General features: G+C 33.6%; 1 protein-coding gene across 1 annotated transcript; it reads right to left on the bottom strand.

The window, feature by feature from the left end:
* Positions 1-1,905: 1,905 nt before the first annotated feature.
* LOC142986700 (sodium channel protein Nach-like) lies at positions 1,906-22,233 on the bottom strand. The gene is made up of 12 exons (XM_076135300.1): positions 22,046-22,233; positions 20,600-20,696; positions 19,854-19,963; positions 18,873-19,038; positions 18,350-18,495; positions 11,956-12,091; positions 8,743-8,907; positions 4,945-5,056; positions 4,102-4,155; positions 3,577-3,721; positions 3,146-3,252; positions 1,906-2,757 (listed from the first exon to the last, which is right to left on the bottom strand). The coding sequence occupies exons 1-12, from the start codon at positions 22,231-22,233 to the stop codon at positions 2,516-2,518; spliced, it is 1,668 nt and encodes a 555-aa protein (XP_075991415.1). The 3' UTR covers positions 1,906-2,515.
* Between the last annotated feature and the right edge of the window lie 267 nt (positions 22,234-22,500).

The raw sequence follows: 22,500 nt of genomic DNA, 5'->3' as shown, positions 1-22,500 counted from the left end.
AAAAGACAACTCCCGCACTAAGAATTGCTCTTGTGTCGCGGGGACTTTTACAAACATACAAACAACGGACACAAAGCACAACCAGACCCGAAACAATTATTTGTGGATCGCACAAATAATTGTCCCATGTGGGAATCGAACCCACGACCTCCCGTTGCAGTGGTATCGGCGTGGCGACCTAAACCACTGCGCCACGGAGGCAGTCAGAGAAAAGTAATTTCTTAGTCAGTTTCTGTATTGTATGCAAGTGCCCACGTACAAAGAATGAATAATAAATCTATTTTCCTGTTCTCAAGTGAGTGTGAATGCACAATATTAAGGAAAATGCTAATGATTGTAAGAATTGTCGTGATAGAACAATTTTCATTCAATGGTGACGCTAATGTTCTCCATTTACATTATGCGTTTGCTATCGCTAGGTTTATGTTCTAAACTTAGATATATTATTTGCAACTATATCTATTGGATAAATTGACAAACAATTTTTATTGTTAAATTATAATTTCACGTCGGGTCTGCGTTTGCCTATTGCCGTATACCGAGCAAAATATTCTGATACAAATTAGGAAAACCTGTCTATCTATTGTGCTTTGTCCGACCCAGGAAGCGTTCTTGAGACCTTGTGATCAGCAGTCGTATAGTCAGTAACCAGACCACAGTCGACAGGAGTAGTTAGTTAAACTAAAATAAATTAGTTAAACTATCCGATGTTAATCCAAAAGTGATATTTTACTCCAACATTTCTCTATAATTGCCTCACTTGTACCCACTATTTAAAGCCAAATAAATATTAAGTATCTCGTCAAATATCAGAGAAGTAGAGCAAAAGTAAATTTTAAGTCGGACCATTCGACTAAATTAACGATTTTTAGCGATCGCGTAGTAAATTTGCTATCTCAGACATTACAAAAGAAAGTACACTTGTGCAGATAAGATAGGCGAAGTAACGTAGCGTTACTCAGACTCAATGAAAATGAAAGGAATCATTATTTAGATATTTGCAAGTTTGTAGCAATCTTCGCGATAAACAATAATTCTCCGAGTGTATTACAAGTGTGGCGCGTGTACATTGATCCTGATACTAACGTGATCCCAAATACATAAAAGTTTTCGATGAATTGATTCGAAAACTGATTGAATTTTTAGATTGTACGATAATATTTTCTTGCAAACATGTATTTTTAAGAAAATTTGCAGTACTTATAGAAGTAGCTAATTTGTCCTATACCTATTTTTATAACAATAACACCATTATCATGGCATGATGGGGTTTAAATTCAGAAATAAAGGTTTAACCAAACTAAGTTTCTAAAATAGAAATTTCATGGAATTTCATAACATTCCGATAGCAAAATCGTTTTATTGGTAGCACATTAAATTTGTATCTTTACTACTGTTTTACATCGATTGGAGCGAGATTATCTAAGATTTGCAGTTGGTTTCACGACTTACGGATAAGTGCTGGCTTCTCTAGCTTTCAAATAAAATGCCGCCTAAAACAGTCCATCAACAAAGCTAAAACTTAACTAAAGTAATAAATGCTTATCTGGAGATCATTAATATTTTCATGGTCTTCAATATTCACATACATAAAATCATGCCTTCTTCCCATTAGGGCAGGCAAAAACCAGATATTTAATTAAACCTACAAGCAACCTTTTTCGAAGTACACATTTTAAAGAAAAGATACATCTATATGAAAATATACTTTCTCAGAAACCCTTGAGTGAATCATTTTACGAATTGTACTACGAGCAATCTCCAATATTTAGCAAAGATTGAATAATTTATTGAGGATCGGTTCTTCACTTTAGTAACTGAATTAGAAAGAGAAAAGAGGCAAGGGCAGACTTTGTTTAAAATACTGGGACTTCTTTTACTAAGAATGAAACAATTACCTAAATGTGCACAACATTTATTTTTGTAATATTATGACTACCACACTTCACACAATATGAAATGGCAGAATATTATATTTTAAATTGATACGCTACATTGTGCACCTATTGCTATCCACACAGATCTTTAAAAGTGAACAAACATACTTAAACGATGTTTCTAAAATTACAATAGTATGAGAACAATAAATGAGAAATTGCTATAAAATTTGAGCAAACAAACTAAAAGCTCTACGTATCTAGTCTACGTAGATCATTTACCAACCATTAAAATAATACAAGGTGACTAGAAAGCTTAATTTAGTTTACATTCAGAATAAAAAAAATGTGCCATTTCCACAGCTATGAAGAAAGTGTTAGATAAGCTATCTCCTGGATATAGTAAAAACTATTTGCAAATTTATGAAAGTTAACGATTTAAAACTCTCGTGACTTGTACACATAATATTAAAATTAAACGGGTATGAAACGCGATTGAAAATTAAAGGTTTGGATTATTCATTTACCCGACGTATCGATCGATATTACATCCAAACCTTTAATTTTGAATCGTGTAAGACCCGTTACATTATAATATTATATCTGATAGTTATCCAGAAGACGTAAATCGTCTTAATCTAATATCTGCGAGGATTATAATAATCACTTCTGTATCTTGGAAAAGCTTTTTGATTATATCCGTTCGCGTCATTATGCCTTCTGCCGTGTTCCTTCACGTTTATTTTGTTGCGCAGTTTACCTTCCTTGAACATCGAAGTGCATGAGTTGTAAGCCACTCGTACAGTGAAGAATAGTACCAGGTCGATACCAGATATCAGCGTAAAACCGAGCATCAAGCTAAGGAGACCTCCGAAGGCAGCTGAAAATGTCCAATGGCTTACAGCATATAAGAATGTTTTTGATGACAATGACAGTCAGTGACGACGTACGCATCAGTTTTAAGGTGATTTCAATCACAGATAGAGATCAATTACTTCAATTCAACATTTTTACGCCCTGATTAACTCGCGTGGTCCAAGATTACTATCTCCATAGATAGACAAAAAGAAACATGTAATGAGCTATATAAAGACGTACCCTGCCTTTATGCATTAATACAAAACCTCGTCATGCAAATTTCCCGGTTCAAAATATACAAGAACAACATTAATTTGAATCTCCCAATGAAATCGGTTCTTAAATACACTGAGTTTCAATGATCACCAGTCATGGCGAAATAAATTCGTCGTCGCCTTGTGAATACTCACCTAAAATATTTTGCCAATTCAAATAAACATCACGTCTGTACCTGGTAGTTACCAAATCGTTGAAGAACACATTCAATAGAGAACGGTTTAGTAAAGTGGCATCATCGCTGTAATAAAACAAACGAACATTTACACCGTTTAACAACATTGAAGTGAAACATTTCCGTGAGATTATGTCTGATGATTATATTATTCGACGCAGTTGAAACGAAAATGCTACCTCGGGAATTGAATCGGAAATTAACAATGTATAAAATAGTTGTTTATTTATGCTGTCAAGACAATACACCAATTTTTTTATCGATTTCTGAGAAGACTATATTCATTTGCTTTATTTATATATATTTAGTCTGTTTAGTGGACACTGTAGTATAGTAGACTATATTAAAATTTTACTATATTCTTTGTACACATGTAATTTAAATACTTACAAAAACGGAAGTCCATTAACGTAAACACTGTCAGCTAGTTTTCCCAGAGCCACTTCTAAGGGATAATCATAATGCTCACATTCTGGCAGACATTGGAAAGAACCTTTGTAGTCACTAACATTATGAGCGTCGTATTCCTGTCTCACTAGAATAAATGCATTGCAAATAATGCAGAGAAAATGTCAATATAAGGTAAAATCACAAAACAGCTTGCGACTTTGCTACTATCGAGTCCCTGTTGACATCTTTATAAAAGCACTATTCTCTCAGTTATTTACAATTTAAAGAAACAAAAACAATGGCGACAAGATAGTATTGAAAGAGCGCAATCGCGGGACAGCAATGACAAATTATTCAAATTTTTGTCAAAGCATCTTTTGATCAAAAGCAAAATTTACGATGAAATTTTCCTGTGTAAGTTTATGGTCTACTCAATAAGCAACACAGTTCATTGAACCAAGAAACCACACGCGTGTAATTGAAAGCTTATGCAAGAAATATTTGGTGATATTTGTTAATACTCACGAAAAATTTGTTCTATACAATCTAAGTCATTGAAGTTACAGATTCTGTAGTTATCTGAAAATAAAAATACATCGAAATTCTTATTATTGTGCATATTGCTTCAATTTCGATTCGATTATTGATTATGTTCTGTGTTAGTTCAAGATCGGACAAAGATTTAAATCTTAAAATACTATGAGAGAGTTGTAATCGGCCGGCTCGAAGCTCACAGATGTGCTTGACTCATCCATAGCAAAGCGCACAGCCGCGACCGTGAATATTGTACTAGTACACAGCGGACACGCTCAGGCATTTCCATTATTTACACATTAAAAGCTGCGTACAAGTCCTAACATATATCTATATAAACATAGCGCTATAATCATAGATCAATTATACAAACAATCGTAAGAACAAAAGTCTCTATGTGAATAATTTCAAGTAATGCTTCGATAAGGTACAGAAACCTAAGAGACACCAACATTCCCAGTATTTACAACAACCTGTAATCCGATGATCTATAAAATAGAGAGACATCAAATTCTGTTTCTTAAAAATCAATTCCTAAAATTGTTCAAAGTTAATTTCCTACAAGTTGGTAACTTTCTAAAAGACAATACAAAGACAAACACCGCATTTTGGACTCCGGTGGCTATTACTTCTCATCAAGAATCGCTATATAATTGAAAATCCGTGTAGTGTAAATCCCCAAAGAAACTAAACACTCAAGCGAATAACCTCTGCTGTTTAAATGTTGTTCGTGACCTTTACTCTCCAAACTAAAATACTCCCGTATTTATACACATGCATATATCCTTATAAGCTGTACGTATGGGTATAATAACAATAGAAAAATATACTTACCTTCTTTTGGAAAGAATAAGGGAACGCATTTGCAGGATTTCTTTACTAATTGAACTTTTTGATGTGTCATACAATTATGAAAAGAGTAGTGGCGGAAAGTGCCGATTTTTACCTGAAACAAAGGAATCTATAAATATTTAAGATACGGAACACTTCAAGTGAATAAACAGTATCATAATATATCAGCATCGTGGGCCGATCTAACCCGTCTGTGCCAAGTTCAGTGAAAGAGCTTAACGCTCTCTTGGAGTTAACCCAGACTTGAATTTGTTTGCGGGTGAATGGAAGTTATTACTGCCGGAATGTTTGAACAATTGTTTGAAGAATGGGTGAAAGTTTCGCTAATTTTAAATTGAATAAACAGAGTAATTGATTTCTTGTTGTGTATTTAAATAAATAAGTAAACTAAAATATTCGATATCTTATTATTTTATCGACATAGAATTTGTGTAGGTACATCCCGAATCCTGTATTTCATCAGCTTTCATTATGTAATCACTTCTTGCTAGGATCGGTGGATCTTATATTTAAAAATATAGATTACAAGTTGTTATTATCATGCTGGTGTTTAATGCTTATTGGTTTTTGGTTACCTAAATGCTTTTTTATTAAAGAATGAACCTAAGATTTTTTTGCATACCTTAAGACACGAACAAGTTCGGAAGAAAGGACAGTAGCTCAATTCTCTATTACTATCGACCGACCGACCGACAACCGACATGTCATCGAGAAATTTTGTATGAAAATATGATTAGCGCCTCTGACGGATGTCGTAGGAAATATTTTAGCAGTACATTCTAAATGTCGGTTGTCGATAGTCGATGCTAAAAGAGAATTGAGCAACTGGTTGAAGGTATTACAATAACAATAACATAATGTAGTTAGCACTATTATAGAAGAAAATTGGAACCTTGAAATTCAAGCCTAGTAGAACGGATGTTATTTATGCCAGCCCTTCTATGGCATCTCAGAATATAATTATTCCACGGTTACTAGGCTACAATCGCGGTACAATATTGTATGTAGCTGTGTGGGTATAGGGGTGTTAAAGGATCACTTTGAGCCCTTATGTAGCAGAATAATTTTGCCACGGAAACAAGTTTGATGGTTCCTTAATATATTCTATCCTAAACCAATGATTCTTATACGAGAGGTAAGGAAAACATTTTTTGTCGATGTAAGTTTATAAATAGATACGTTTTAGGACATCTTTTCACAGGTCAAAACATACTATGTGCGGAAAGACCAGAAACAGTAAAGTGTTTCTAGAGCAGACTCAAAATATTTGAATAAGGGTCAAGTATAATAATATCCATGAAGGAAACAACACCTAGACATCCCTGGTGTAGTTAATGACGTTCATAAGCCCTCGTAGTACTGGTATGACACGTGTAAGGTACACTACTATTAGCCAAGTGATCAAGCACATCCAGGTGCGAGCTTCTGTTTGATACGTAAATGTCTCTGAAAGACAAACGACCACGTAAGAAAACTGTAAAAATATGATTTTTACAGATTTAAAGAGGTAAAATCAAAAATTTTATGACAGAACTAGCTGACCCGCGCAGCTCCGCTCACGCTTTTTTGTTTTTATTTAATACCGCGCATTTTCAAATTTATTCATCTTTTACACCTTCTCTGGACTTCCACAAATAATTCAAGACCAAAATTAGCCAAATCGGTCCAGCCGTTAACGAGTTTTAGCGAGACTAACGAACAGCAATTCATTTTTATATATAGATATAGATATAGGGCTTATTAGTCCACCAAGTTTTAAAATGAAAGTGGTTTCGTCGACAACTCTTCGACCTAATCATTTACTCCATGTATTTATCACTTGATAACCATACAATGTAAATGTCGTAGTATCTAATGCAGTAGTAAAAGTCATCATATAATATGATATTGCTGATACTTATCGGTAATATTTAAAAAAAACGCGACATTAATTATTAAATCCAAGATATGTAAATAGCTTAGGGATCGATAACTGTTGGATGTGCGTCAATAAGTGCGTTACCACAGATTATAAATTTTATCTACTTGATCATGTTTTGATTGATCCAAGTATTACGGCTATAGATTCAGAATGACAATGCGATTAAACAATAGACTAGTTATATGGGTATTCAATAGTATATGTGTTAGAAATTGAATGAGTAACTAACATATGACTGGATGAGGAATGACTAAGCATATTCTCCACATAAGTTACCAGCTAAAATTATATTTATCTTATCGAATTCTTTAACGTCAAAAATGATGATTCCAAATAGTAGGGAAGCAAATATATTTTTAAAAAGATTTACAAACAAGTATTATTCTAAGGTCTTCAAAAACACAAGCTGTATGAAACTTTCAATAACATTGGAGAAAGCTAAGCTTACTACGTCGACTACATTCACCGTTTTTAAAAAGAAGTCACGATATCAAAAGTTAGTTTAGTAATTGAAGTCGTAATAAATAATGATATTTTTAAATATCGATTTTGAGCCCAAACTATTTTTCTACCAGATCTACTACAACAATTGCTAACTTATACGCAATAATAAACCCGTGGCAGTGACCAATCAATATAATTTATATACGCCTGTGTACTGGAGGAAATAAAAAGACAATGGTTTCGTACACCGTGACGGACTTCCGTCAATTTCGCTGGAAGTAGTTTTTTTTATTACTCATCTTTTCCGACTTCCTTGATGCCTATTCATCCAAGTTTTTTTCAAGATGAACAATCAAGCCTAATATCAATACAATGTCTGTAGTTTTTTTATTGATATCTAAAATAGATGAATATTGAATAATGCCTTGAATTAGGCACTTCCCTATTTTTAAAGTAAAGATTTAAGAAAGGGTCTTCCTTGATAAAAAGTCATACACCAATCAAATCGGTGATGTTTTTCAAATTGCAGGTGTGTGCATTCATAATTGTAATCGAGTGGTATATAAATTTAGATTAAGTAAAGCGAATAAGAAGGTTTGTAGAAATTAATGATGATTTTAATTGATGTACAATAATATTACGTTTGTATTTTGAAGTCTCGAATTGTCTCGAAAATGTTTTCTCTTAACTTATTTAATAAAAATCTTTTATTAAACAAAATTAGTTAACGTCGCAGTGTATTTTTTATTTTCTATGGACTTTATGAAGGGACAATGTGAACATAACGTGCGTGGGATGTCCAGACGGCTGATAGGTTAATGACACCATCATATATCATACCTGCGATGGCAAAGCATCGTGTAAAATGGCAAAAACAAAAGGCTACAGGTCAAGTCAGTGCATTGAAAACAAAACAATGTAAGCTTTAAGAAAAATAAGGATGGTTTATAATAAAAATAAAGTGCAATTTATTGACTAAGGAGCGTATTATAGATGTGTAATGCAGGTACGTGCAAAACACGTCCACTTCGAAGCTAAATAAATAAATAGTATATACTGATATACATTTTTTGTAACATATAAATCTTTGCATAAATAACGTTTTAAAATTTCATGCTGAAAAATGTCCCCTTAATTCCGATCATTATAATTTTTCTTTTAGTTAACTGTTGTCGATATTTGAACAATACCTACCTAAACACTAAATATTACCGAGGATGCCAGGTAAGAATGGGCATTCGTCTAGAAATTTAGCCTTTATAATCAATTGTTGTTATAAATAGTTAAGAAAGTGCTAATTATAAGCTGTTTGATCACATGAATCACAATTTACATGGCGAACACGTCCATACTACATGTCAGCTACATGTAGTTTGTGCGTGTTTTCTAAGAGACTGTGTAAATATTGTTCTTACCTCATCGCTATAATAACACTGCCTCGCTTCCGGACTGAAGGACCTTACGCCGGGCGTAGTGTACGTCCTTTCTGGAGATAACGCGATCAACACCTCCGTGGAAGGGTTCACCATGCGAACGGGCGAGTCCAGGTCGGGAAGGTTGTATGCGTTGTCGATAATCACCTGTATAAAATAAATATAGTAACTTAGCCTAACCTTTAGGTTATGACAACTTTACTAATGTTACAAATACAATACAATATCATATAAAATAGTTATAGATAATTTAAAAAAGGTAAACGTTTATTGGCTAGATTAACACATAGGATAGTTTTTACCCCGGGATTTTTTTTTCACGGGGCGATGAGGTGCGCAGAATTTCTACAACAACAAACATGTCTAATTTCATTGTCAGTGACTTAGTCATGACTTGACTCCAGTCGCGTGAAATTAATCGTACACACTAAATAATTTAACAGTAGAAACGCTTTAATTTCACAAAAGTATTGGACAAAGTATATATGCCACAGTTGACTGTATATAACAATATAATCATAACCATACATGGACTTTACGCTTCATTGCAAATGATTTAAGCATCGTCAGGTAAGAGTATAGTGGTCAGAGTAAATCAGCATTTTTAAGAAAGTTTCCCTCACCAGGGATACTTTCATTGCTACGAAGGAATACTCAATTAAATAAGCATTCAATATGGTGCATATCCACTTTGTTTTATAGGTACTTATCGCCATAAGTAAACCTCATCGTTTCTTGTCATAAATAATCAAGAACTAAATGAGCTATCACATTTGCCAATCTTTGACAACTTTCTAGGTATTCATTAAATAATAATACACACAATGATACAAGATTCAGGAGTCATACGATATGTGGGCGTAGTTATTGATAAAAATGACACCTCTGATCGTAACTTTGCTGACTAATTGCTGTATTTTTGATTACGAATTGACTTCTGAATAAGACGGCGCTAACATTTCAACGTATTTTCAGTAAAAGTCGCTCTTTATTCAGCTATTCATATGGTAATAATAAAAATATAGTTTTTTATCATATATTAAATCTAAAGATAGACAAACTCAGATGCTAATAACGACTCGAACAAGTACAATGTTCCATTGGGAAATCAGATTCTTCGTAAACATCACCGGCGCTTGAAAGGATGAAACAAAAGAAAACTGAATTATCACGAACCAAATTGAACTCGATACATGTGCATTAACTCTTTTTCACAAAGAACTTTTGCATGTATTTATTTTGCAGGAAGAGTAGAATAAATCGACCTATTTTGATATCATTTCAACGATCCGTTTATCGGGTATCGAATACAAACAATTTTGAGTTCCATTCAGCTTCGGGTATTCCCTACAGTCAATTGATAAGATAAGTGTTATGTTAGAAATATATCCTGGAGCAACTACCGGAGTTAGATGACACTTAATCTGTTACTCAATAGTGTTTATTTTCTTGGTAGGTTTACCATGTTCAATTTCATCCAGAGAAACTTGTTCTTCAAAATGGACTTCACAAGACCTTCAATCTGTCATGAAAGCCTTTATAGTTTTTGAACTTTTTAAATAAATAAAAAAGATGTTTGAGATAAATATTAGCCTCCCTTATAAAAGATAACTTGCGAATCGTAATTTAAAATGTAAGCACTCTAAGGCAACTACAACTCTACAAGCAAATTTCTCTTTAGATATATGGCACTCCAGATTCTAGAATATGTTTAGAATTAATTTTGTCACAGTAGACTGTCCCAACGGATAGCGTAATTTAATAACAAGATCTTGTACAGTTCAAATAAGGATTTATAGCATCTCAACCAACATTTTGAATATTGTTAGCTCAAATAATTCATCTAGACCGCAGTCTATATCTTATCTATAAGAACTTGCGTAAGATTACGCATTAACTAAGAACACCACTGCTAACAAAGGTTAAAGATACTCCACTTTTTTGTTAACAGACTATTACAATCAAAACGCTAATACAAAGATAATTCGTAGGTCAGTAATCACTAATCAGTAAATAAACAAGGTTTTCCTTTTAACCAAAAGCTTGTAAATATAACACTTTACGAGTTGCTTACTTAAAAGTATAAGGGACCAAGGAGGGGTCAACAGCTGGCGAACTGATCCCTAATTGATATATTTTGCAAAGGACGTCATGGTCTACGAACGTGCGTCAATGAATACAGAAGATATGTGGACATAATGGCAACGATATCGCACGAAGCCTCTTATTATCACTTTGATACGATTTTTACATTAATCTTTAGATTATCATGCAGTAATTAGTAATTAACACGTGAATTGGTTTCTAGATAAAGACGCTTCTGGTATAAACTTCTCACACATATTGTTGTTCACTCTGAAACGATATAAGTCTTGTGAATCTAGACGTTTCTCATCATTTTATGGTTTAATATTGTTCTAAATATAGGTGTACGTGGACTTTGTATTTCGTCAAAGACACAAAATAAAGACATACTATCACGAAAATATAGATGTTGATTCATTCATGGATTAGATAAGATTGTAGCGAGTGATAATTTTATTATAATCTGTAATCAAAAAGATGGCAAACTATCGACGAGCCACAATAAAACTAATGTCTGTTAACGTGAACTATAAATAAATTAAATATATCAATATCTTTATGAGTTAAATAGGTTTATGTTTGGCGACGTTGTTTTGACGCAAATAAGTATTCTGTCTGTTATTGAAATAAAGTTTCGCAATCTAAATCCGTCATGAGAACTTATTATTAGCAGATCTAACACTGCAGATATGTTTATCAGAGTTTATTTTGATAAGTACTTTTAAACACGATTTCCGCACTAAGTATTAATTAATATGTATAATTTCGGGGGCTTGTACAATCATACAATTCACCAGTGCGAAGTCCGGCTGCCTTACAAGAAAATGGGCTTTTTAGGCATCGAACCTGCTTAGCCTTGATATTAGCGAAGCGTGGAGACTACTGTTGCAACGAAACTCTAAAAAATGCCTAATATCATTTGTCCTATGTTTATATGTAGTAAAGAGACCATATTTACTACCGATATTATCGCAAATATAGTTGTTATATCTGAAGCTCTTTACATGACAGTGCTATCTATAATGTTAACCAGATCTTCCAAAACAATTATATCCTTAAATCTAAGAAAATGTCCCTATTTTAAATTTAAACGTCAATTGTTATGCATACCAGAACTCCTTGGGAAGCAACAGTAGCGCTGTAGTAATCATCAGGGTTTGTGTAAAGAAGGACAGTCAGCGCCGTCTGGTAGCCACACGAGGCAACTCGGCGAGGTGTCGACTTGTGCGACGCCAGTGCTTTTGTTCTGTGAAATATACGAATGTGTATACGAATGTATAAAGTAATAGAATTTAATTTATGTCGAACAATGGTATCGGTCAGGTTTAATTTCGGAAAGGTGTGAAGGAGGCAGGTCGATTTCAAACGTCAACATTTTACTCGACAGAAAACTAACACGAAGAAACCTATGAGAATGAAAAATTGGAAAATTAAAACGTTTAAAATGCAGAAAATAAAATTAGAGACATTACTTGTGACATTTACCTTACAAGTACTGAAATTATTTTTTGTATTACTTATGGCGCAAACTTCCAAGGCTTTCTTTTCATAAAAGTCTAAGGTGTGATTAAGGTAGGTACTTATTACAGTCCACCAATATACGGACTATATTAACACTTATTTTTTTTATAACGGATGCTTTTTTTCCTGCTGTAAGACACGAAGACATTACAGACATATGTACATTTACACCGTATGTAGCAAAATACCCGTATTTTACAGCTTTAAACTAGCATGGAAAATTAACTAGGTAGTTGTTTCAGTATTACCGAATACCCAGTACTAAGCAGCCATACTGCAGTGGTTGTTTACTTTCTGTGTCGGTACCTTAAGCCCAGTGTACATGCTGCAAGCTGCTTACTAAACAATAAACAGGTGCTCGCATTCTGTATAGCACAAACTTTACTAGCTCTTGCTCATACAATCCTAAGGGGGCGATACCCCCCCCCCCTCCCTCGCCTTCCTCCCTCAATATTAAGTAAAAAACTATTGATAACTCCGATTTAAAATTGGTAAACGTATTGCGTACATTGTGACGGAATTATTCTTTCATAGCAAAGGGGTGGGAGTCCTAAAAAATTTGGAAACCTAAGGTCTATATGTTTCCGTGATCAGAGTAGCTATCGACTTTATTGCAGGCTATGAATCTGCAGATACACGGATTTTTTTCATGATCTTTGGCACGCCAATATATCTAATATAGCCAACGTTGTGCACTGACGATTCCATATCTCACTTTACAAGTGGTTGCAGAAGTTTACAGAAAATTTAAATTTTAAATATGTTAGATTTAACAAGTGCGAGGTAGTTATTCTTACAAGTTTATGCAGTGTACATTTTATATAAGAAGTTCTTCGTTGGCCAACTTACGCAAGCACACAGTATTTAAACCAGTCATAAGTTAGCATGCGTTTTTAACCAAGACTTTGTTAGCGCCAGTAGCAATGCGTATAACTGATAATACTATCATATCTTGAAATACGGTTTGAAATATCAACAAACATTTACCATTCATCGATCGGTCTAATACACATCATGATGTTATCAAAGGACGTGTGAATTAATCATTAAAACAATATTGGGAATTTACTAGGAAAACCCTATCTACAAAAAAGCGCTTCAAAACATACCCAAATATCCATTTCAGTAACAAATAACTCTGTACGAGACCCTTAATTGCCAATAGGATTCAGATAGTGCGGAAATGTTCGAGGCAAGCACTAAGCTTAACAAAATATATTGTTGTAGGTATTTCCTCTTTAGCAATAACTTAGCCGTACCAATGCCATCTATCGAGCTCGGAAATAATTAAAAAAGTAAACAAGTCATAAAATTAAATAAAACAATAATAACTAATCAATATTTAATGTTTATTAGGTTGAACGACGTAAATAATTAATGAATAATATTTCCACGCTTAATAAAAGGTTATTTCTCAACATATTATAGTATAGTACCTATCTTTAATCTAAATAAGAATTTATAATAAAACAGCTCACATTTTATTTGATTGACAAAAAATGATTCCATCATGAGTGTGTTTATTGCTTGTGTTATTAATGAGCTTATGTTAAAATATTATCAAATTGATTTGCCACTTACGGACAAGGCTCTAGTAACGTCAAAGTAATAAATAGAGAAACATGAGATTAAACCTACTAATAACTATTAAGTGGCTGTAAAAGACCGTAAAATCTAGGACATTTAATATTTAATGTTACTAATGTGAAAGAATATTCTAGATATAGATTCAAATGTGAAATGTGGTAAATTTATAGCGACGTTAATGGCGGCCGGCGTGTAGGCGGGGCCGTTATGCCTCCCTGGGGCAAACCAACTTAATATGAAAACATCGACTGTCATTTAACTAGCCAATGTCAAAAGCAGATAAAATGATTTCCGAAAACTATCACAACGACATACTTTATTGCAGCTTAAATTCGACAAAGTCATACGTAAAACAGAACTGTCACCTATATAAAATACACCAGAGTTACTTTTCACTACGGTAAGGTCTTTGATTAGTTAACTTTAATACTGAAAGTTATGTTGGTTACTTTCGGTGTCCTATCTGAGGTCACTTGGGTACTGCAACTTAGTCAAAAAAGCCGAATACTTATAACGAATTCCTAGTAAATTGTTTACAAGACGTTACGCTTCCGTACAATTCTTGAAAATATTTTTTTTATAGTCGGTAGTACTCCAAGACAAAGACTATTCTATACGTACTCACCTATTTCAAAATAGGTGTTTTGAAGTGGTAAACAAAAGTTGATTAAGCGGGAAACTCGGGTGACGTAATCAATACTTCGAGTACCGTCTCCTGTACAATGTTCGTATTGTTTATAACTATTGCGATATCAGATTCAACTAGTATTTCATTGATAAGTCTATTTTAGTGACAGCGATGACCATTTGATGGGTGATATCTGAGATTAAGGGCCGATTTATCCATGGTTAGATAAGCCGTTCGTGGAATTATTTTGACAATTTTATCCATATTTCGCACATTATGTTTAAAAAACTTCATTGAATAAAAACCCTACAGAATTATTTCAAAGAATTATGGTGTGTTGTGTGGCTACTATCATTATTTTTTATTTTGTAGGTACTTTATCTAGGCAGGTGTTACACGATCTACCATAGAGTTTGTGAGTTGTGACTAAGACAAATTAACGATCGTGATAAAAAACAATAATTGAATCGTTATCAGTTAATGATGCGGACTATATTATTACCTATTGTTTTGTTTGCACGATGGTGTAATGTGACGAAAGATCGTAATGTAATTATTTTACTCGACGAAAATTGTACGGTCAAGAAATACCCGTGTTTTCTCTTTCTCCAGTTTGAATTGTGTTTACTGCTGGCAACCCTAAACTATCCCATATTTAGGGGTAAATACGAATTTTTCGTTAATAAAATCCTTTTGTTAAAAATTACATCTCAAGAAAATGTCGATAGGCGTTTCCCTTTTTTTGACGCCGAATGTATAAAGTATTACGTATGTCGTTAAAACTTAATTACGCGATTTCTGGCCAACCTTCATATATTTAAGATATAAACCTAAAATAAACCAGTACATTAGTGTTCGACCTGAACATTTTTTCTGTGAAAAGACCGATTGAAAACACCATGACAAAAACATCCCTACAAAACTATTTATCCTTCAGGCAAGCTCATTTATCTTACACATAGACGACTCGGGCCGGTTTGAACGGCCTTTTTCACTGTCCCGACTTTGCAGGTTAACAAAATATTATTTTGACAGATTATTTCGATATCTATGGGTAATTTCACACACTTTTTGTTACGTTATCTGAAGAATTGGCTATCTAGCTCTTATCTATGAGTGGTGAAACAGGCCTTTAATATTTGAGTGCAAAATACAAGAAGTGGTAGCGTGTGTGATTGCTGATTAAGAAGGAATAATTTCGATTTTCGGGTCAATTACCGTAACTGATATTGGGTTAATAAAATCATTTATTTAAGGCCTTTATAATATTTTTAGAAACCAAATAATATCGTTTTAACATATAATAAATTCGTCCTTTATCACAGGGTGCATTATTATAATTAGCGGGAAAAGTAAGTGTACACTGAGACTACATCCTCGGAGAAAAAAACATGATAACATAAGGAATATTAAAAGTTGAGCTCTTGAATTTCGAGATAACCTTTAACACGAAACTTTTATTGTACACATTCATTTTTGTACGTGCATTTCAAAGCAATGAGCAAAGTGCAATTATTATTAGGTATTCCTAAAGTGTTAGGTACTCTTATCAACCAGTTACACAACCTAAAGTATCTAAACGTTATCACCGACAATCTTTGACATTTTATAATCAAAATCGAGTAATTATTGCATTCATAAATATAGATAAATAATCCTGAAAAATATGCTTAGTGATAACATACATGACACGATAACGGTCAATCAAATTGTGTTTCGTAATTATAACATCTTATTCTCTTTCTTCCGTGGGATTAATGTAAAGGCCAATTCTCTCGATTTTCGTCACTAACGGCCAATTTCTTCATCAAAAGTAACAGCCAAAGTAACTTAAAAATGTCAGCCGTTCAACGAATTTAAATAAATGTCAAATAGAAGTCAATGGCTTTAGCTGTTACCATACTTTAGATACGTATGAAGAAACTTGCCGTAAATAATTTACAGTTAACCGAAAAAATACTAATGAACCTAACTACGCGTTTTAAGTAGCAGTAGCAATTTGACATTAGAAAGGAATTATATTCTGAATTAAATTTGCCTTCTGATGTCCAAGTTACCCAAAGACCTTCATCTCATGCTACTTCTTGGACGTACTGTATAAAATATGAGTGAATTCGTGTAATTTTGCGGTTAACTTAACTGCGCTAATGATAACAGACAACAAACAGAGGTCCACTCAAGCAATAATGGTTAAATTCAAAGAAAATCTAATTGAATTAAATTTTGTGTTTATTACGGTAGAAACCTTTCGTTCCCAAATGTTATCTGTGCCATACTACAAGTACATAAGGTTACTCATTAGATTTCCTGCACCGTGTGTGTACAAAAATAAAGTAAAGTACGTAACTAATGTCTCTAACGAATAAAATTTCAATCGAACGTGCATATTTTTATTCGTATAACGGAAAATTCTTTTAATTACCTAACCAGCAGAAGAGAGTTAATTATCACTGAATAGCTGCCCAGTACCCGTCCACGAATAGGAGATGCAAAAGGTTGCTTACTCCCTAAAATGTTTTTTGGTTAGCAGTAACACAAGGCTTTTAAATATATAAGCAGTATGCATACGTGTATAAGATTTCCTGGAATGAAGGCCTAGTCCACTGTCATGTGGGAACCATTGTAATCTCTCAGTTGTAACGTTTTGAAGAGAAAATCACTTAATCCGACTGTGAAGTCAGTAGTTACATTTGTGGCCGACAGTTAGCGTGCCACTTTAATATTGGTTAATCTCAATTTACATTTAAATGTTTATATTGTTAGGTACGTTAATACTTAAAACTACGGGCTAACGATAATTAAACCCAGCAATTTAATCCGTTAAGCCATTTTCAGTGATAAGCACAGATAAAATACATCTACAAAATGCGTTTTCCAAAAATACATAGGTAATTAAAATTACTGTTTATTCTTGTTCGGGAGTTATCATAAAAATGACATTTTTATCAGCTGATAGCTGCCACGTGTGTGGCTATGTGCATGCTTTGATTTGTGAATCGTTACTTTCCTTTCACACCGTACATTCTTCTGACCAAAGTGCATTATCTTGACCCCTCGGTAGCAATAGGTACCTACCTACTACTAGCTACTCGGTACAGTTACTGACTTTCTGTGCTCAAAATAGTCACCCGGATCGATTATGAGTAAGAACTACTTGTCAGGATATTCTTAGAGGTTGATGAGAATTAAGGGTCAAAGATCTCTGTACGGACAGCACATTAAATCGTTGATGCTGCTTTCCGTCTGTCAAGTCAGTATACAATCCTACGGATTTGCGATAAAAAGTAACGAAATAAAGATTTTTCTATAGGATTGAAAAAAACATTGCACTTTAACAAAATATTGATCAGTAGTAATTGTATTAAGAAATAATTGGAATGCTAAAAAATTAACGCTCTCACAAGGTTTTCCCTTGTCATCCTTATCAATCATGATAACTAAATCTAAGAGGGGCAATTTTGGTTGATTGACGTCAATAATGCAGAAATTGCGATAAAATTAAGTATATTAATCAAGGAGATGCTTTTGTCATAATCTCGGATAAGTAATTTTAAGCTTTCGTAACACTATCGTATCCTGTTTCAAGCCCCTTGCTGTGAAGAGAGAAATTAATTGCGCAAAGACGCATTCCAAACCAAGAAAACCAGTGCAACACTCGTTTTTGAAGCAGTTCATAATGATCATTTCTTTAGAACTCAAAAAAACAATATATAGGCTCGTTATGCTTGTACGCACCTAATCTAATTATTTTAGTAGGTAGGTACTTACTTTTTATCTTCAACAGCATAGTAATTGAATGTGCAGCATAGACTGAGCAGGGTGAAGATTTGTCGGAACAGCTCGTCGCATCGGTATATGGAGTTCTTCCACATGCACCTCTGTACCAAGTTGGTGCACGATGAAGCAGGCGACAACTGAAATGGAAAAAAAACTATCTTATACTTAAAACTTATACTAGTTATTACTCGATTATAATTCATAAACTTATTGTACAACCGATATCTTACCGGAACTTTATCTGCGTGGTGGAAAAAAATAGAAAACTTAGATATCATTCGTATCTACACGAACAATATCTAAATTTATCTAAGGTTTTTTTACGAAAACACCAATATGAAATCTACCTTCAGTATTTTTGTATAGTATAAACAAAATGAGGAAGGCGTATATCAGGCACTTTCAAATGCGACTGAAGCAAATGTGTAGGACAATTTAAAAAATTACATGAAAAGCTGTCAAGTGCAAAGATGCAAATCAATATTTCCAATTGGTATTATGAGTAGATACTAACCAATTTAAACAGGGACTCAATGCTGATATTGTTCATATCCAATATGGTCTGCAATTGGTATAATTGTTCCTTCTCTTCAGGGTCGGCTTTAAACGTGGAGTACAAGAGAGGGACCAGCCGAAGACTCTCAAAGACATCATCTGCTGTTATATTCGCAGGGAGTGTCCTAAAATATATACAATTTTTTAAGCGTTGCCATCGAACGTGGCAATGCTGCTAGCATTCTGGGCACGTTACGCGAGGATAGCGATGCAGAGATATTTTTTGCTGTCTTATTTTAATTATATATTTATGTTCTTGTGTTTTTCTTTTGTTAGTCGTAAAATTTTAAAAGTAATTAAAAATAATTATCAGTCGTAAATATTTAATATCATAAATATGTAGCAGTAAGATAATTTTACTTCCAGAATATGCGATGGGAGGATACAGCCTGTGTAGAAAATGTTGAGTCTATAAGATTTCATTGCCGAGCTACACTCATAAAGGAAAATTGAGTTTATTATAAAACAAGACGAAATTAATTTTAATTCTATACTGTACACTAACTTACTAATTTAAAAATAAATCTGCAGGGAACCCGCTATATGAAACACAGTAATCAAAGCAATCAACGCCTATCACTGCTCTGCGACGATTGACTTCAATTAGCATCGCTGATGCACTGACACGGCACTTGTACCGTTATTAATAATTTTACCCTTGTTGAAACAATAAAAACAAATCGTATGCCTTAAAATATACTAGATACGTTACTGCACATTTAGACAAACAAATATTGTGCCCTAAGATTTCGTATACCTCTACAAAACAAAGCCGTTTTTTTATTATCATCTTCGAATGGATTTGACTAGGTATGCCTCTTTTACTGTACCTTTAGTACACACAAAATACCCTGTGTGTCCTAAACATTTTTAAAGACCTCTACTCTCCATTTTTAGAAGAATACCTGTCATTGTATTACAGTAAGGTTTACAGACTTACAAGTTATAAGATAGCAGCCTCGCCGCTTTCTTAGAGACAACGTTGAGGTCGCAAATAGTCACAGCTGGAAATGGTACATCCCAAATAGCACCTTGAGTACTCTCTATTACCTGCAATTGAAGTTGTTACGTAATATTATCTAATTGAGTTTAACTGTATTGATAGTTGTAAATAATAAATAAAATTAAAAACATTGGGCACTTTCCAATTGTTAGGAAAACAATTATTTTTTTTATCTTTTATTGATATTATTTGATATGTTATTGAACCGGAAATAGAGCTTAGTATTTAAATTTAAGATAAAATACTACAAATCATGATTATAATATGTTTCAGGTTATGTTAAATAATTTTTCTACATAATTGATCGACTTCCACCACTTTTCGAGCAACTCGCCACTGTATGTCGCGTATTGCAACCTAGGACTAAGCCACATCTTTATAGCAGACTGCAGGCAGCAGTAACACCAGGTGACAGTCGCTTTTACTCGTCAGAGTAAGTACTTTATAATTATATGTAGGTATGAATTATTTGTTTATAGGAAGCCAAATTTTCGGTGACAAAAAGTCAGCGACTAACTTCAAGCTGTTGAATGTTTAGCCAAGTGATTTTGATTCGGTACTTTAGTTACAATAGTAAGATTATTAAAATAAGAGCGGAAATCTAGGAAGCTAAAGTACTTGTATGGGATTAAAATAATAGTTTGTGATGTTATCTTCGAATTAAAACATGTTTTATATCTTACTGTTACTATAGGGTTCCTCGCATACCACTTGTAGGCAGTGACCACGAAGTAAGCAGCCAACGCGATACTTATCAGAACAGCTAGTGCCCAGCAACTCCTGTAACAAATAACAATGTAAACAAACATTTAGACTGAAGTTGCTTTTAAAAAAATACAGTCGAATTGAAACCATCCTTCTTTCTTGTAAAGTCGGTTAAAAATACTACTCACTACTGCCCGCGACAATGGCCACCTGACATCATAAGTAAATTGTATATTACTTCGTGATGATATTTTCCACTATGTTATTTATTAAGACTATTCTCGTCATCAAACAATTATAATATATTTGCACATTTTCACATTGGGTAAGAATTCTCAGAATAGAGACTGACAAACCTACATACTTTACTTGTTTTATCAATTGTTAATGAAGATAATGATTAGTGTATGTAAGTAATTTATCTACTTTATAATCTAGTACAGGGATGAGATAAAGCTAGATAAATGCAAATATTTTATACGCAGATTGTGAAGGTCATTAAATGCATTTGTTCCCATAGTAACTATTGTTAATACGTATTGTATTGTTCACAGGAATACTGCACTAACACTCTGTAGGCAAGTATTATTTCAATAACCTGTACAAAAATCTTGCAGTAATTATTATAAGGTAGGTACAAACAGCTACGTCTATTACATAGCGATAAATCTATTCTATTATCATAGTTAGTGCAAGAAAAAGATCAGCAGGGATGACCCCACTGCCATAATAATAATATGGGAGTTATAGCATGGAAGAAAGAGAGAGAGAGAAAAAGTGATAAATCTATTTTTAAGGCTTGTGTCAGTTTGATTTGCTCACACTCTACGACACTATATACCTACTTACATATTATCTGCATAAAATAAATTACTGAAAACTGCTTGCATGAACAAAACCCGTTTCGGTAGCTTTTATTTTTTACTTTTACAGACATATTGAATTCCTCCCGCGGTATTTATAAGGATCCAGACGAATCCCATCTTTAAAAACTTAACATAAATATTTTATACGAACAACCTACTATTTTAAACTTATTGAAACTTTCATGAGCTTCATATGAAATGCTATCCATGGAATGCACCATTGCAATATAACTAACATGAATGCTCCGGCCGAACGGTAGACAATACTTTTTAAGACGTATTAATTTCATAGCCATAAAGTTTCTACGTATGTTCCCTGCCCAGACGGAACGGTTCTCATTACGCAGACGATTTTGTTGAATGAGAATAGCGGATGATATCTTCAATTCGCACATATTATTAAGTGCATTCGACTTAAAATGGATTAATATTATTCATAAATATCTACCTATTCTTAAAAGATAGGAAGATTTAAGGCTTATATAGGTATGATGTCAACACATGCTTTGGAATATATAATAACATGGTAAGTCCTTCGACACAAGCAAGTACACAAACCTCTCAACGTAATTGAAATCTTCCATCACGATATACTTGTAACCGTGTAAATCCGTCCTCTTACAGAATTCGACGAACTTTTTCAACCAAAATTCTTTCTTCGACTGTTTCTTCTTCCAATTACCGTCGAACATAACACTTTTACCATGTTTAATGCTCGGCGCCTTCTCTAAAGCAAATCGTACCATGTTTAAAACTTCATGCAGCGAACTGAGTATTGTTAATGGCCTTTCAGCATAAAATAGTGGATGTGATTTGTCAGCCACACACGAGTGGGTAATTATAAAAGTAGATCTATCACAGATATTGCCACCGCATTTATAAATATTTGAGTAGTGTTTAACCTGTATTTACCTATTGTAAATGTCGGTGTTCAATTATGGAAACGAACAGGTCTATATTTGCCTAGAGCTGCCTTTTATACAATTTATAGGTAGGGCCAGGACAAGAAGAAA

This window comes from Anticarsia gemmatalis, chromosome Z (genome assembly GCF_050436995.1).
Source record: "Anticarsia gemmatalis isolate Benzon Research Colony breed Stoneville strain chromosome Z, ilAntGemm2 primary, whole genome shotgun sequence".
In the NCBI taxonomy this organism is placed as follows: Eukaryota; Metazoa; Arthropoda; class Insecta; order Lepidoptera; family Erebidae; genus Anticarsia; species Anticarsia gemmatalis.
Note: the sequence above shows the minus strand (reverse complement) of the source record. Positions and strands in the feature narration are given on the sequence as shown.